The following is a 14797-nucleotide window of genomic DNA, read 5'->3' as shown; positions in this document are numbered from 1 at the left end:
AGAAGTAAAAGGACTTTGGCTATGTCTAATGATATTGTTATAGCATCTCCCTAACCATTTTCTCAATCTCTGTCTTTTGGATTGGGCAATAATGGTAGGATCTAATGTTGATAGGTTCAACATTAGATTTGAGGTTAATAACATGGTCAAACATTCGAGTAGGAGGAAGGGTTGTAGGTTCGATAAAAAGATCCTCAAACTCTACCAGCAATTTATCAAGGTCTAAATGATGTACCTGGTTATGCATTCCCGAGGGGTGCTAACTGTTAAATAGAATAGAACTCCCCCTGCACTGCCTTGCTGTCAGGACCCCTCTCCGTTGCCACAATAGAGAATAATTGTGTCAATTGGTTCCATTTTCTCTTGAATACCCTTTGCAGCCTTCTTCCAATGATCATTTTACAAGTTCCAGCTTCTTTCCTTCCTATTAGGGTCATCTTCCTTCATTTTTTTCAAAAGAGATCTCCATCCGATTGAAATCAAAACTTAGGGGGCTCACCCCTTTCATCCAATCCACTCCAAGTACTACATCACAATCTCCCAGCTGTAGGAGTCTTAGATCAACTCCATATTCCTCCCCCTGCATTTCCCAACAGAAGACATTGCATGCTAATTTACTTACCACCCAGTTTCCATTAGCCACTGTCACACTCAAGGGTTGGGTTCTTGTGAGTTGACACGCCAACCTCCTAGTTGTGCCTTTATCTAGAAAACTGTAGATGCTCCCACTGTCTATTAAGATCATAAGGCTGTAGCCTTTTACCTTACCTTCTACCTTGATAATTTTGTTCTTGGCTATTCCGTTCAAGGCATGTATGGAAATCTCTCCATTGTCCTCTTCCCCTAATTCTTCACATTCACTTGCTTCCTCTGGTAAGTCTCCATCCTCTCCTTCCAACAGCAATAGTTGCCTTTTGCATTGGTGTCTGGGATAATATTTATCCCCACACTAGAAGCACAGGTCAACAAGTCTCCTCTGCTCAATTAATTTCCCTTCATGTGGTGTTGTGTTGTGGCTCGAGCTTGGTCCACCCAAACTCTTTACCCCATTGTTTCCCTTCACCAACTCTTGGTTATAGCCTCTTCCTCCTTGATTGGATGTCCCTATAGTCACCCCTTTCTATTGATGCCTTTGCTTCCTCATTAAAGCCTCCACCACCATCTCCTGCAACTTGGCACTCTCAACTGCTTGGTTCGAGGCCTTATCATTCATTTTAACCATTGGTCTAAGCTCATCGATAAGACCACTCATGAAACTGGACACAAAATAGGCCTCTAAAAGATGAGGATTGTGATTGATCATAAGAGATATCATTCCTCAAACCTTCGTTGATGGATCCTCACATCCCCCAATTGTCTCAGCTTGTTGAATTCCTTTTGACGTGCTTCATGCTCCTCTCACCAAAATGTTCACACAATTTTTCAGAGAATCCCTCCCAAGTATAGTTCCCTCTTACTCTAGTTCACCCTTGAAACTAGGCATCCACTACATCATTGAAGTATGCGGTGGCTAAGGATATTGAACAATTGTGAGAAAACTTGGTATATTATTTATCTTCCACTTGATTACAATATATATAGGAGAAAGAAATCAATCAAATCCCTAGACCTAAGGAAAAAAGGAATCCTAATTATATCAATTATTAATTTATATCAATCAATCAATCCCAACAATTAAGATTGATTATAATCAATCCCATAAATTGTGGGATAAGATTGATTATAATCAATTCCATAGATTGTGGGATAATTGATAATCAATCCCATAGATTGAGGGATTGGTTTGGATTGATAATCAATCCTATAGATTGTGGGATTGATTATCCAACAAACTTTATAACAAAGAATTCCAACACTCCCTCTCAAGCTGGATTGTAAATATTTATCATATACAACTTGCAACTCAGATCTTCAAAATGTGCCCTTGGAAATGTTTTAGTAAGGATATCGACAGTCTGTAAATTAGAAGGAATGTAAACTGGCTTGATTACATCCCTTTTTATTTTTTCTCTAATGAAATGCCGATCTATTTCCACATGCTTTGTCCGGTCGTGATGAACTGGATTTTTGACAATATTGATGGCAGATTGACTATCACACAATAGCTGGATTGATCCCTCAGAAGATATCTTCAACTCGGCTAATACTCTTTTCACCCAAATTTCTTCAGAAATATCGTGAGCCATAGCTCGAAATTCTGCTTTTGCACTACTCCTAGCTGCCACAACTTGCTTTTTACTTCTCTATGTTGTCAAATTTCTCCAAACATAGGTACAATATCCAAAAGTGGATTGTTTATATGAGATTGAGCCTACCCAGTCTGCATCAGAATACAATTCCACTTTCCTACTTGAGTTCTTTCTGAATAACAGTCCCTTTCTTGGAGTCATTTTTAAGTATTTCAAAATTTTGTACACCGTTGTCGTGTACTTCAGTGGGTTGTTCATAAACTGGCTAACAACACTTACTGAGAATGCAATGTCAAGCCTAGTATGTGAGAGATAGATCAACTTCCTTACAAGTTTTTGATCTCTTCTGTTAGAGTAGGAACACGACACCCTCTAGGACACTCACTCACTAAATCACGGATAGAGTCTCTCAAAACCTCACGGCAACAAGAATAGCTAAAACACAGCATTAAAGAACATAAAACAAAATCAAGAACACCACAAGACTTATCTTGGTTTAGTCTCAAATCGAGACCTACATCTAGATTGGCTTGGCCTTCACTTTCTAGTATCTTGTATAGGTTTATTATATGTGCCTTGACAGAACTCTCTCATAGCCCAAATAACCTGAAAACTATAGAGTTCCCAACCCAGAGAATACACAGCAAAAACCTGCCTCACTCTTGAGCACACAGCCAAAATAAACCCACTTGCTTACAAGATAGAATTCCCACAGGAAGCACAAAATGAAGTACCGCCTTAAAGCCCCCTTCTTGACCCCTATTTATAAGCCATAGGCGCGAGAGTTACAACAATAGAAAATGCCCCCCAACTGACCGTTTCATAACAACCAGCCAGCTGTCCTTTTAGAAATGTTCCTTCTAGAAGACTTTTCCTAACTAACTAAATAGTACATAAACAACACTAATTTTACATAGACTTTCCTGATATCTATTTTACTAATCTAGTACAAATGTTCTAACATCTCCCCTTCTCTACATGAGCACTATCTTTATTTGAACCGAGTTTGGTAGTGTAGTCCATAAGTGTCTCTGTAGGTTTACCCCCAAGCATACTTGTTTCTTTAAGAAGATCCAGTGCATACTTTCTTTGAGAAATTGTAATGCCCTACTTAGACCTAGCCACTTCCATTCCCAAGAAGTATGTGAATGTCCCTAGATCCTTGATCTCAAACTCTTTAGCTAGAAATTCTCTGACTCTTGGAAACTCCTCAGCATAATCCCCCGTTAGAACTATATCATCAACATAGACAATCAATACGGAAGTCAATCCCTCTGAAGAATGTTTTACAAACATTGTGTGATTAGACTGTCCCTGTATATACCCATTACTCTTCATAACACTAGTAAATCTCTCAAACCAAGCTCGGGGTGATTGTTTTAGTCTGTTGTTAGAAAATTTGGTGAAAGCTTGTTAATAATAGCCAAGCAATTGCAGTGAATGGAGAAGATTGAGGGGTAATTCAAGGATGCAATGAAAGCCTCAAGAGGAGTATGAACTGGGACTATTAGTTGGTAATGATTGTGGAGGCAACTGTGATGTGGGCTGGATGAAGTAAGGCTTCAATACCAAATTTGATGTGGGATAAAAAAGGACATGCAGAAAATTAGGATGAAGAAGAGAGGGGAAAGAAACCAAAGAAAGAACGGAGAGAAAAAGAAGCAGTTGAAGAAGACAAGTAGAAAAGACAAAGACAAACTAGATTAGGAGGAAAAAATAATCAATTTTGTTCAAACTCATCTTATCTTCTGGTTATTTCAACAATACCTATTTATAGACTAAAATTTCTATAACAAAATCTGTCAAATTCAAATTACAAAATTCAAGGCAAAATATACTAAAAATCCTATCACAAAGCTATCAAATCCAAATTACAAAATTTAAACAAAATCAAGATTCTAATATCAAATATGATAAATATTGTAATCCTAGATTCTGCCTCACTTATTCAAACACTCCCCTCAAAAGTAAATAGACAACAAATAGAACAAGAAATGAAAACAACATTGTAAACCATACACACAAAGACACAAAAGATTATCCTGGTTTAGTTCTCTTGACGGAAACCTACATCCAGATTGCCTAAGACCTTTTCTCCATTATCTTGAATCACAAGAATGATTACATGCACTGTAGAACACTCTCTCATAGCCCTATCCTCAGGCAATACAAAGTTAACACAAGATTACAAAGCACTCAATAACTTTTCTCTCACATAGCACATACTCACATAACTCTCTCAAGATAAGATAAAAAAAAAAATGATAAAAGAGACCTCACGACCCCCTATTTATAGAACATAAGGGGTGGACCAAATAAGACATGACTAGCCGTTACAATAGACTGTTGCAACTAATCAATCTTTCTAGAAGAATCAACTAGGTAAATACCGAATACACCCCTAACATAAAATGCATAAAAGAGACCTTTTCTAGCTAATCCAATACAAATGTTTCAACAAAATTCTCCACCCATTTGAGTTAGATTAGGCTTTCTCAGGACTTCACCCTCCCATACTGCCATGCTACTCCTTTTAATTTGCATCTGGAATAATCTGCAGTATCTTCATGCAATGCCTTAGCTTCGCGATAAGTACAACTTTAGTAAACATGTCAGCTGCATTCTCTTCACTTTAAACTTTAGTTAGAAATACATCTTATTTTTCAATTATTTCTCTAATGAAGTGGTGCCTAACATCTGTATGCTTAGTTCTTTCATTATGTGCCTGATTTTTAGACAAATGAATGACACTTTGACTATCACACATCAAAGTTGCCTTGACATCTATCCCTAGGAGCTCACTAACTAAACCCTTAAGCCACATAGCTTCCTTAATAGCTTCCGATACAACTATGTATTCAGCTTCGATGGTAGATAATGCCACCATATGTTGGAGACTAGACTTCCAACTGATTGTAGAGTTCCACAAGTTAAACACATACCCTGATATGGATCTTCTCTTATCGAAATCGACAACATAATTTGCATCCGAGAACCCTAGGATACTAGCTTGATCTCCTATATTAGCTCCACCATAAGACAGGACATTCTTAGATGATCCCTTTAGGTATCTAAATACCCACTTCACTGCATTCCAGTGGGATTTTCCTGGATTTGCCATAAACTGACTTACTACACTCATTGCATGAGCTAAGTCGGGTCAAGTGCATACCATACTATACATTAAACTTCTCACAATGCTCGAGAATGAAATATTTTCCATTTCTTTCCTACTTTCCTCATCCTTTGGGGATTGGTCCGAGGACAACTTAAAGTGAGAGGCTAATGGCATATTCACAACCTTAGCATTTGCCATTCCAAACCTAGATAACATCTTTGCTAGATAGTATTTCTAAGATAGGGAAATTCTCCTTTGCTATTTATCTCTAGAGATTTCTATCCCTAGAATTTTCTTTGCTTCACCTAGTTCCTTCATCTCAAATTTAGATTTAAGTCTTAGCTTTAATAGCTGGATCTGTTGCTCGGATTGACTTGCTATGAGTATGTCATCCACATAGAGAAGCAAATATATAGAGATGCTAGGTGAGACATGGTTAAAGTAAACATAGCAATCATAGGAACTTCTAAGATATTTTTCCTTCAACATAATAGTATCAGATTTCCTATACCATTGTCTTGGAGACTACTTAAGCCCATAAAGGGATTTCTTAAGCAAACACACCTTCTCCACCTTTCCTTTAGCCTCAAAGCCTTTAGGCTGATCCATTAAAATTCTCTCATCTAAGTCTCCATGAAGGGAGGTGTCAAGCCTTGAGAAAGAGGCTTGGGTTTAACTAGTTGAAAAGAGAAAGAGAGGGAGAGATCAGAGAGAGAATTTCGGAGGGAAAGTGAGAAAAGAGATTGGAGAGAAAATTAGAGGGAAAGAATTCAATTCTCATTCCAAGATTGATTCCCGTCCTCCCACTAAACAGCCTTATATAGGCGCTTCCTCGTGGTTTACATGAACCCGAGGATGTTATGATAGCGCTACTAACAGAATCAGTTATTTCCCTCCCATTCTACAACTAAAATTTAAAAAGCAAATGAAAATTACAATGCAGTCCCAGGGGTCGTGACATTCTCCCCCCCTTCTATTACATTCTTGTCCCCAAGAATCCTTCACAGTAGGCCGGACACTCGTGGAAATCTTGTTAGCAATTCGGGTAGGTATTCCCATATAGTATGGTCCAGTTGCAATTCTGACCATTGTCACCTAATGATGTAAGTTGTTGGTCTAAAAATAACTGTGTTCTCACAACTAAAATATATGTATGGAATTACTATTTTCTATTTATGAATTATCATCTACCTAGATGAAATCTCATCATAATTTCTGAATTTGTTTTCGCTACTTCATTACTGGGAGCTTTGATATGATATGCTTGTTCAGAATAAGGATACACCGATCTGTTTTGGTCGGAGCTTCTATAAGTTTTTATTCTGGAGCTAATACAACAGTATGCTGATTTTTGGTTTGTTTCTGTTCATTTTGGTTGCGTCTTCTTTGATCAGTGCAATGATCTATCTGAGGAATCTGGAAGACCCGGGGCTATCATATCTAACCATATATCTTATTTGGACATATTATATCACATGTCTTCCTCCTTTCCAAGCTTTGTGGCTAAGGTGTGCCAACTTGTTGCATAACATAATGTTTTGTCACCATGTGATTTGTGAAACCTTTTAGCATTGGTACTGACATGTTTGTGGCTTATTGTATTGGTTTTGCTCCCCTGGAAAATATTTGCCAAAGAGATCAGTGGGTAAACTTCCTCTGGTTGGTCTCATCAGGTTAGTTCGCATTACCTTGTGTATTTAATTGCATTTTGGCTTGCTATTATGGGATAAATGCATAATTTTACTGCTCCTGACTAGTCTTGCGTTGCTCACTATTAGTTCTTTGTTCCTGTTTGAAATGGAAAACTCTTTCAAGTCATAAATGTTCCACTAGCTCCATAAATTGAAGCTTTCCTTTTTCTTTTTGCATCCGCTTCCTTGCTTTACATGGTGTACTTTGTTGTAATTTTGGGGATGTTTGTCTGCTAATTGGATGAGAATGCATTCAAACTGTTTCTATGTTTAGTCTTAATATTACAGTTACTGAGATGTTGCAGTTATTAAATTCAAGTTTTTGTGGGATCAAAAAGGAAAATATGCTTTTTCTTGGTTTTGTATATGATGGCCATGTGACTGGAGTTGGTACCCTCATTCTCAATAGAACATTTTAAGCCATAATTTTCTGTCATTTTTTGTTTGTCTTGGTTATTATTTGTTTCATTTTGTCAATTGTACATTCTCTTTGTTGCAATTGATGGGCCTAGAGAGCCTTTTGTTGTTTTTTCTGGCATTCTGCAGCAAATGCCTTGGTTGTGTTTATGTTCAACGGGAGTCAAAATCACCTGACTTCAGGGGTGTTTCTGGTATGTAAATCTTTAATATTTAACTTGGATACTGAGCACAAGATTTAATGAGTACAATTATCTTATGGGCATCTTCCTTTATCTTTCCTTCTGCATTACCATTTGCAAGAATGCTTTCAAGCCTGAATGCCTCGGTGAGAGGACTTGGGCTTAATGTGGATTTTTACTCTATCCTCTCTTATGTCTACTTGGGCGTAGAAAGTCGAAAGTTTCAAGATAAAAAAATTCTAATTATTGGCCATGGATTTTTGTGAGCAGAACTTAATGCCCAATGTTTGGCATCTTGGAATTGGGAGAATTACGGCATATTGTAAACCAACCGAATAGTGGCATCTGATGGTGGTTTAGTTGATTCAAACTGAACCAACCAGAATTTCACAAAACTGAATAAGCAGGATTATCCATAGAATTTGATCTGAACCCAACTGAACTTATATAAATCTGAATAAACTCATGAACATAAATTGATAAATATTAAGAACTAAAACATAAAAATAATATAAAAAGTATAGGCAAGAATTACTGAATAGACTCGCACTGGAAATTTGCCTATACTGGTTGCTTCTCCAAACTTGTTGCTAGTGGTATTGTATCTTCAAACCATGGAGGTGCAGATCTGGATTAGAGGGCCTCTGGAAGGTGGACAATTGGAGATGCACGTGAATCTGTGAGCCACCAGCATGAAAAGTTTAGATCCAGTGAAAGAAGCCAACAGAGTGCTGTCAGCCAAGACCTTGACTAGGTGTCCCGGTTCCAAGAATGAAGGTGAGAAATGGTGATGGAGATGATTGGTTACATCTGCGAGTGAAGGTGAGAAAAGTTTAGATCAAGAGTGAAAATGATCTGGATTGGATTATGGAAGATTAGATCAACTAGAGAAGAGACGTCAATCTCAAAGACATGTCTGGATCAGTTGCCACAACTAACTAGGCAGAGAAGGGAGATGCTATATGGGCTCCAACACAATGAATTCGATGATGATCACTGGGATAATAGTGGCATCCGATGGTGATAATTTGGGGTTTAGGGCAATGAGTGGTGATTGTGGAGGAGCGGCTAAAGTTGAAGAGAGACAAGAGACTCTTAGAGTAACCTGATCATGAGACCCTTTATACCCATGGTATATTTGTAAATAAAACAAAAACTGGGGGGCATTTTGCAAAGTGATTTATTAGCGAATATAATTTGGTTTGTTCAGTTAAACTTGAACTGTTCATTTTAAAACCGAAGTGAAAACTGAAAACCAAAATTTGTGCATAGAAAAATCAAACCAAACTCAATTAAAAAAACGAATTGGATTAAGTGAAATATGTCAGTTCGCATTGGAAACAAAGCAGTGGGGGCCATCCAGCCTTGTCAAATTAGAAACAACGCAGCTGCTTTCATCATATATGGTTGAAATTCCATATAGTGCCGCCGCTTATTGTACAATGTTTATCTTTTACTGCTCATATTGGGCAATGTTCCTTCAAGTGTGCACATACTTTTTCATATTATAGTTCTCTTTCCTGCTCAACCTTGACCACCAAAGATAATTCTATGACTTTGTTCAAGTGCCATCAGAATGCAACTTTATTTTGAAGATGTTTTGATCCATCTTGGTACTTTCAGGTGTTGTCAATGAGCGGGTTCGAGAAGCTCATCGGAATAAGTTAGCTCCGATGATGATGCTTTTTCCAGGTAATTATTAATGATTTCTTTGAAGTGTGCTTGTTTTATATCAAATATATAATATTCTGATCTTTTTCACCAACCTGAGAGGGCTCTGATTATTTCCTCCTATTTATTCAGAGGACCTATAGAATATTTCCTGATTCTAGTTACATACATGTGCAGTAATTAGGGAAAAAATAGTTACATAAATTTGCAAGGAACATATTACAAAATTTTAGAATCTAAATTTGATTATGAAGCCTTCTTATTGGGGAAAGGGGTGGTGTTTACAAAATCTGGTTTCTGTGATACATATTGTTTCTCATCATTCAAGGAGCAAAATATCATTACTTTTCTGTATGAAGGAACTTATTGAAACTCCACAAAACATTTCGGAAACAGTGAGTTGTTTTGACTTTTGTGAGGAATATTAATATATAATAATATTTATTCTACTTTACTTTGTGACTGGAAAGCCACGGGTCCAGTTATGGGAACAGCCTCTTTGCATAGGAGTAAGGTTGTATAAAAAAACAACCCTCCCTCAACCTTCGAAAAGGAAGGAACCTCATGAGCCCCTTTTTTAAAATTTTTTTTTTGGAAGAACATAGTAGAGCAAAAATGAAATCATATGTTTATTTTGAAGGAGAGATAAAGAGTATGACATGATTAGGGTCCCTTATTTTCTTACCTTGTTATTACAGTTACTTCTCTTTATAAATACTATCATTGGTGCCTTTTTTCCTATTATTGATTGCATCTAGACTTTGTATAGACTCTTTTACTCAATTAACCATTTAAACCTTTCATTCATGAGAGTCTAATCATCATCTTGATCATCACTATTATACCCTTGATCCTACTGTGGGGTTGGCTGCATGAATTCTAGCTCTTTAATCATCTCTATCTAGGACTATCTAGGACTGTTTCTTTCTATAGACCATTATTTTTTATAGAAATTCTCATTATTTCTATAATAATAATGAGAATTTCTAAGAGTTTGTACAAAGTTCTCATTGGTCTTTCTATACCTTGTGAAACTCTATTATGCATTTATTTTTATTAAACCTTATTCTCATTATTATTATAGAAAGAAAGAGCATATTTGCTGAAAGGATTTCCAAAATTTTAAAAACTTGATCTTTCTTTACAACTAATATTGTAACAGTAATTATTTTTTATAATTTGGTAAATGTTATTTTATTGGAATCTTCATATACACATCTCCTTGATAAGATTGATTTGATTGGTATTTTTTTGTTCTTTGTGTTTTGTATTCATTTACTTTCAATTTGATTTGTGCCCATTAATAAATGGACATTTAGATATGAAGCACGTTCAATTATGTGATGAAGTTTTTGTAACAGCCTATGATGGTTGTAAAGGTGCTGTGACTGGCATTATTATTGTAATTTTCATTAGCATCACAAGAGTGCTGTTCAGCAGGGCAGTAACTGAGCATGACAGTGGCGGCATTATTTCTAGAACCTTGCTACATCTTTTGATTTGGCAGCAATATGAGGGAACCCATTAAATTGTTATTATCATCATCATGACACAGGCAAACCCCTTAGTAGGATTAAAGCTTGATTTGTTGTTGTTGTTGTATTATCCTTAGAGAATGACATTACTTCACTAACACTAAACAAATAGATTTGGCTCTATAAGTTGATTTTTTTTCCCCTTTCTATTTCTTTAGCTTCAAGATAATTCATGCATGGTGAACAGAATTGGGAAACTATCGGTGATCTGATGTCAATCTGGTGGCACTGCTCTGGAAACTTTTAGGGTCCATGGTCCACAAAATTAAACAAGGACTTCACCTATTCTCTGTGGCCATGTTTTTGGGATTTGTTTGTCAAAGCTCCTTCTGTTGGTTAATTGCTTTTCTATTGAATACAGAGGGCACAACTACAAATGGAGACTTCCTCCTTCCATTCAAAACTGGTGCATTCCTTGCAACAGCTCCAGTGCTCCCATTGATCTTAAGGTATCCATACCGGAGATTTAGTCCTGCATGGGACTCCATATCTGGGGTGAGCATTTCTTTACAATTCCAACATGCATGATCCGTACAATATCCATGTTACAATGATTGAGTTTATGTTTGTCAGGCATGGTTGTCAAATGTGCAGCTCAGGCTCAAGGCTTAGCTGAGAGTGCCTCACTCTATGAGGCATGCACCTAGGCTCCGAGGGGTGTGCCTCACCTGAGGAACAAGGCACACTCCTTTTGCGGCTGTGTTATAATTTTTTGATGGACTTGTTAAAATCTAACCATTAATAACTAGGAAAACAACAAAAAATAAAATAAAATTTAGAGAACAATGAAAACGCCCTTTTAGTTATCTCATAAATGTGTGCCTTGTATCCAAAAGGTTCACACCTAGGCCCCAAGCACTCTTGTGCCTCAGTGCACCTTGAACCCTTGACAACTATGTTGTCATGATCATGCTTTACTGGAGTTACATTTAATTACAAAGCATATTTCAAAATAAATCCGATTTTAGATGTCATATGAATTGACATCATATTTGAATGTGATTGAATCTTTATACACGCATGCCTAACTTTTAGTTACATACCTCAAAATTCTAAGGCTAGAAACTTAACTGTGTGTACAGGATCATATTGCACCTGGCAGTCATACCAAAGTCCATGTAACATAACTAGCAAAGACTTCATTATTTTGTTTTTGTTTGCTAGAGAAGAAAATATTTCTATGCTACAATGAAGAGTGCACTTATGATGTTAAAAACATTTCAGTCCCAAAGTGGAGGCTGTGACCAATGTTGTCCCTTAATAGGTTTGTGGGCCCCATTATGGGTTAGCAAGCTTCAAATGATATCAAGTTGTATATATCATGCATCTATGAACCAAATGGCAAAGCAATAAATAAATGAGCCCAAGTGATATAACTGAATACCTCAAAGAATATATGTCCCCTCAATTGCTGTTTTGGACCTTCCGTTTGTGAGTGTCTGATACCCTTTTTGATGGTTAAGCCACATTCTTAATCTTGTTACAGGCTCCTTATTGGCGTCTCCTATGCTTCAGGAAGAACTTGACCTCTCTGCACTATTAATCAGATCTATTAACTATTTTATTAGTTTCACAAATTAACACACATTCAAAAGGATACATGCATGTTTAATTTTTTCTTTTACTTGTGCCCTTATTTAAAGGATGTGCACACCTCAAACATGTTCAATTAATTATTGCTGAGTTTGGTAAACTTTATAGGTTTTAATTCTTGTTTCCTTGAATTTTCATAAATTCCTAATATTTTTCCTTGTTTACCTTTTGTTACCAAAAATTTCTTCAAGGTATTTCAATTTTCAAGCTATGGATTACACTGATTTAGTTGAGTCGGTGATTTTCAATTAATGACACTATCTACCCATTGACAGGTCCGCCATGTAATTTTTCTTCTCTGTCAATTTGTAAATTATCTTGAGGTTAGGCAGTTACCTGTTTACCACCCCTCACAGCAGGAAAAGGACAATCCCAAACTTTATGCAGATAATGTCAGAAGGTTGATGGCTCGGGAGGTACGCATTTATTCTTAGGCTCTATGGAAGTTGGAAATATGAATTGAATTACATGTAAGAGCACATTTTTTATCAATAATGCAAATTCTGCACGTTATAATCCATATTTCTCCCTCACTGCAATTGGTGAGTGGCAACTGTGCTGGACCATGTTTTAGAAAGGGGAGAAAGAAGTTTTCAATTATATGGCTTGAGGTTTTCTGGAAGTATGAGGCCTTGGCAGCAAGACGTTTCAGACCTCACCCCATGTACTTCTATTGCATGATTTGGAATTAGATTAATGTGAGAACCTGAATGTTGATGTGGTCAGATTGTCAGATCGTTATCAGCCTTGTTCACCATCAGCTGCTGCACATTATTTGAATAGAATATGCACATTTTGCAATGCAATGTGATATAGGCTACTCAGTGCAACTCAAATAAGCTTTGTCTAAACTACTTGGGCCTGGTTACCGGGATAATTTTCTGTATTCTGCTTTATGGGCATTGAATATGCTTTTTGCCCCTTGCTATAGATATTGTGATATCTTCTCCTAACTGTAGTCTGGAGCACCTACTGGTCTTCATTGTGCATGGTCACCTCATCTGAACTAATTTTCTAGCATTTTATCTGTAATTGCTACATCTATCATTTCATTGATTCGTTCATTCCTATCCCAATCTTAGCTTTTTCGTGCATACCACCTTGTCCCCATATCAACTATATTCATTTTGCTAGTATGTTACTTTGTAATTGCCCAGCACTTAATTTTGCACATCTTAGTCTAATAGTCGTCCTGTATAATTCTCTCTTTATTCTCGTACTATACTTTGATAACACAAAATTCCTTGAGCTTTCTCCACTAAGTCTTTCCTTAAAAGAGTCACATCATCAGTCCCTCCATTTTAGTGTAGAACTGAACCTGGGTGTTGAAATTGCTCACCACTAAGTATTACTTAGCCTACATTTCTGTTTTTGTTTTATTAAAACTGGATTCCATTTATTTACTTCATTTCAAACTTATCCTAAAACTGCTCAACTGTAAACTACTTCCAACTTGTTTCATTTGCCTTATTTCTTTTGCTTGCAGGGTAATCTGATATTGTCAGATATTGGTTTGGCAGAGAAACGAATATATCATGCTGCTCTCAATGGTAATAATAGCCTGCATAGTGTTTTGCATCAGAAAGACGAATGATAGTTTCTCATGGCCTCGCTCTCGAAAGATATCTAGTCCAAGTTGGGTTTCCAGGACCCCTGGGTACTTCCTTTGGAATACGAGTGAGGGGCTGTTATCTCCGCCTACTGAAACAAATCAAACATTGTTGTGCTGTTAGATTCATGATAATCTATAATCCTTAATCATCTCCAAAAAAACATGTTCCTCTTTAACCTCCTCTTTTGTTGAATGACAAAGAGCTCCCATGATTTTATATTTTATGCATGCTCGACATGCTTGACTTGTTAATGCCATAGAGCCCATCCAGAAGGTAATAGTATGCATCTGATAATCTGAAATCTGTTTCTTGTTCCTGCAGGTCTCTTTTGCCAACAGTAAATCAGTTTTGGCCATCTGTATAGTTGTATGAATCTGTAATTTACAAATAGTATTAGTATGAGTAACCCTGTTCAGACAAGCATTGTTATTAGATATTAATTCTATAAAAAGATGAAATGTTTATGTCCTGAACTTCTTCAAGAGATTGGCGGAATTTGCATATCTGATTCTGGCCTTTTCCAATTACCTGCTTTTACTTTTCAGTCGACTGATGCAGAAAGGTTAAAAAGTTATTCGGCACAGCGCTGTGAAGTTGCTTTCTGTGCATTTTAACGGTAGACATGATGTGATGTGAATGATGTTCCCTAGGATTCAATTCTTTCAGCTAGCTATTGCCACCTTGGATCTCATTCTCATGGTCCTAATCTTCTGTAAGGAGCTGTGAGCCTGTGAGTGTGTTCTGTGTCCACTACTCTTGTGATAAGATGAAGGGTTAGTACGTTATTT

The 14797-nt window shown here is 36.8% G+C and overlaps 2 protein-coding genes across 6 annotated transcripts in view; both read left to right on the top strand.

The window, feature by feature from the left end:
• Positions 1 to 6815, top strand: part of LOC127798938 (peroxisomal membrane protein 11A) — a 24088-nt gene extending 17273 nt beyond the window's left edge. The window contains exon 2 of the mRNA XM_052332596.1: positions 6702 to 6815. The gene's annotated coding sequence lies outside the window, so the exon portion shown is untranslated. The remainder of the gene's footprint in view (positions 1 to 6701) is intronic.
• Positions 1 to 14797, top strand: part of LOC127798937 (lysophospholipid acyltransferase LPEAT1-like) — a 27047-nt gene extending 12250 nt beyond the window's left edge. Inside the window, exons 2-9 of one of the 5 annotated variants that reach the window (XR_008022508.1) lie at positions 6702 to 6815; positions 6943 to 6980; positions 7545 to 7609; positions 9221 to 9289; positions 11165 to 11298; positions 12588 to 12671; positions 12756 to 12812; positions 13883 to 13981. Coding sequence is in view for 4 of the 5 variants with exons in the window: in XM_052332592.1 (XP_052188552.1) it covers positions 6702 to 6815; positions 6943 to 6980; positions 7545 to 7609; positions 9221 to 9289; positions 11165 to 11298; positions 12672 to 12812; positions 13883 to 13990 (669 nt within the window). In the remaining variant the exon portion in view is untranslated. Of the gene's footprint in view, positions 1 to 6701; positions 6816 to 6942; positions 6981 to 7544; positions 7610 to 9220; positions 9290 to 11164; positions 11299 to 12587; positions 12813 to 13882; positions 14261 to 14330; positions 14479 to 14554 lie in introns of those variants that run through there. The other 4 variants (XM_052332594.1, XM_052332593.1, XM_052332592.1 and 1 more) reach the window with 4 other exon arrangements.

This window comes from Diospyros lotus, chromosome 4 (assembly GCF_014633365.1).
Source record: "Diospyros lotus cultivar Yz01 chromosome 4, ASM1463336v1, whole genome shotgun sequence".
Classification (NCBI taxonomy): Eukaryota; Viridiplantae; Streptophyta; class Magnoliopsida; order Ericales; family Ebenaceae; genus Diospyros; species Diospyros lotus.
The sequence above is the reverse complement of the archived record's forward strand: the minus strand, read 5'-3'. Positions and strand labels throughout refer to the sequence as shown.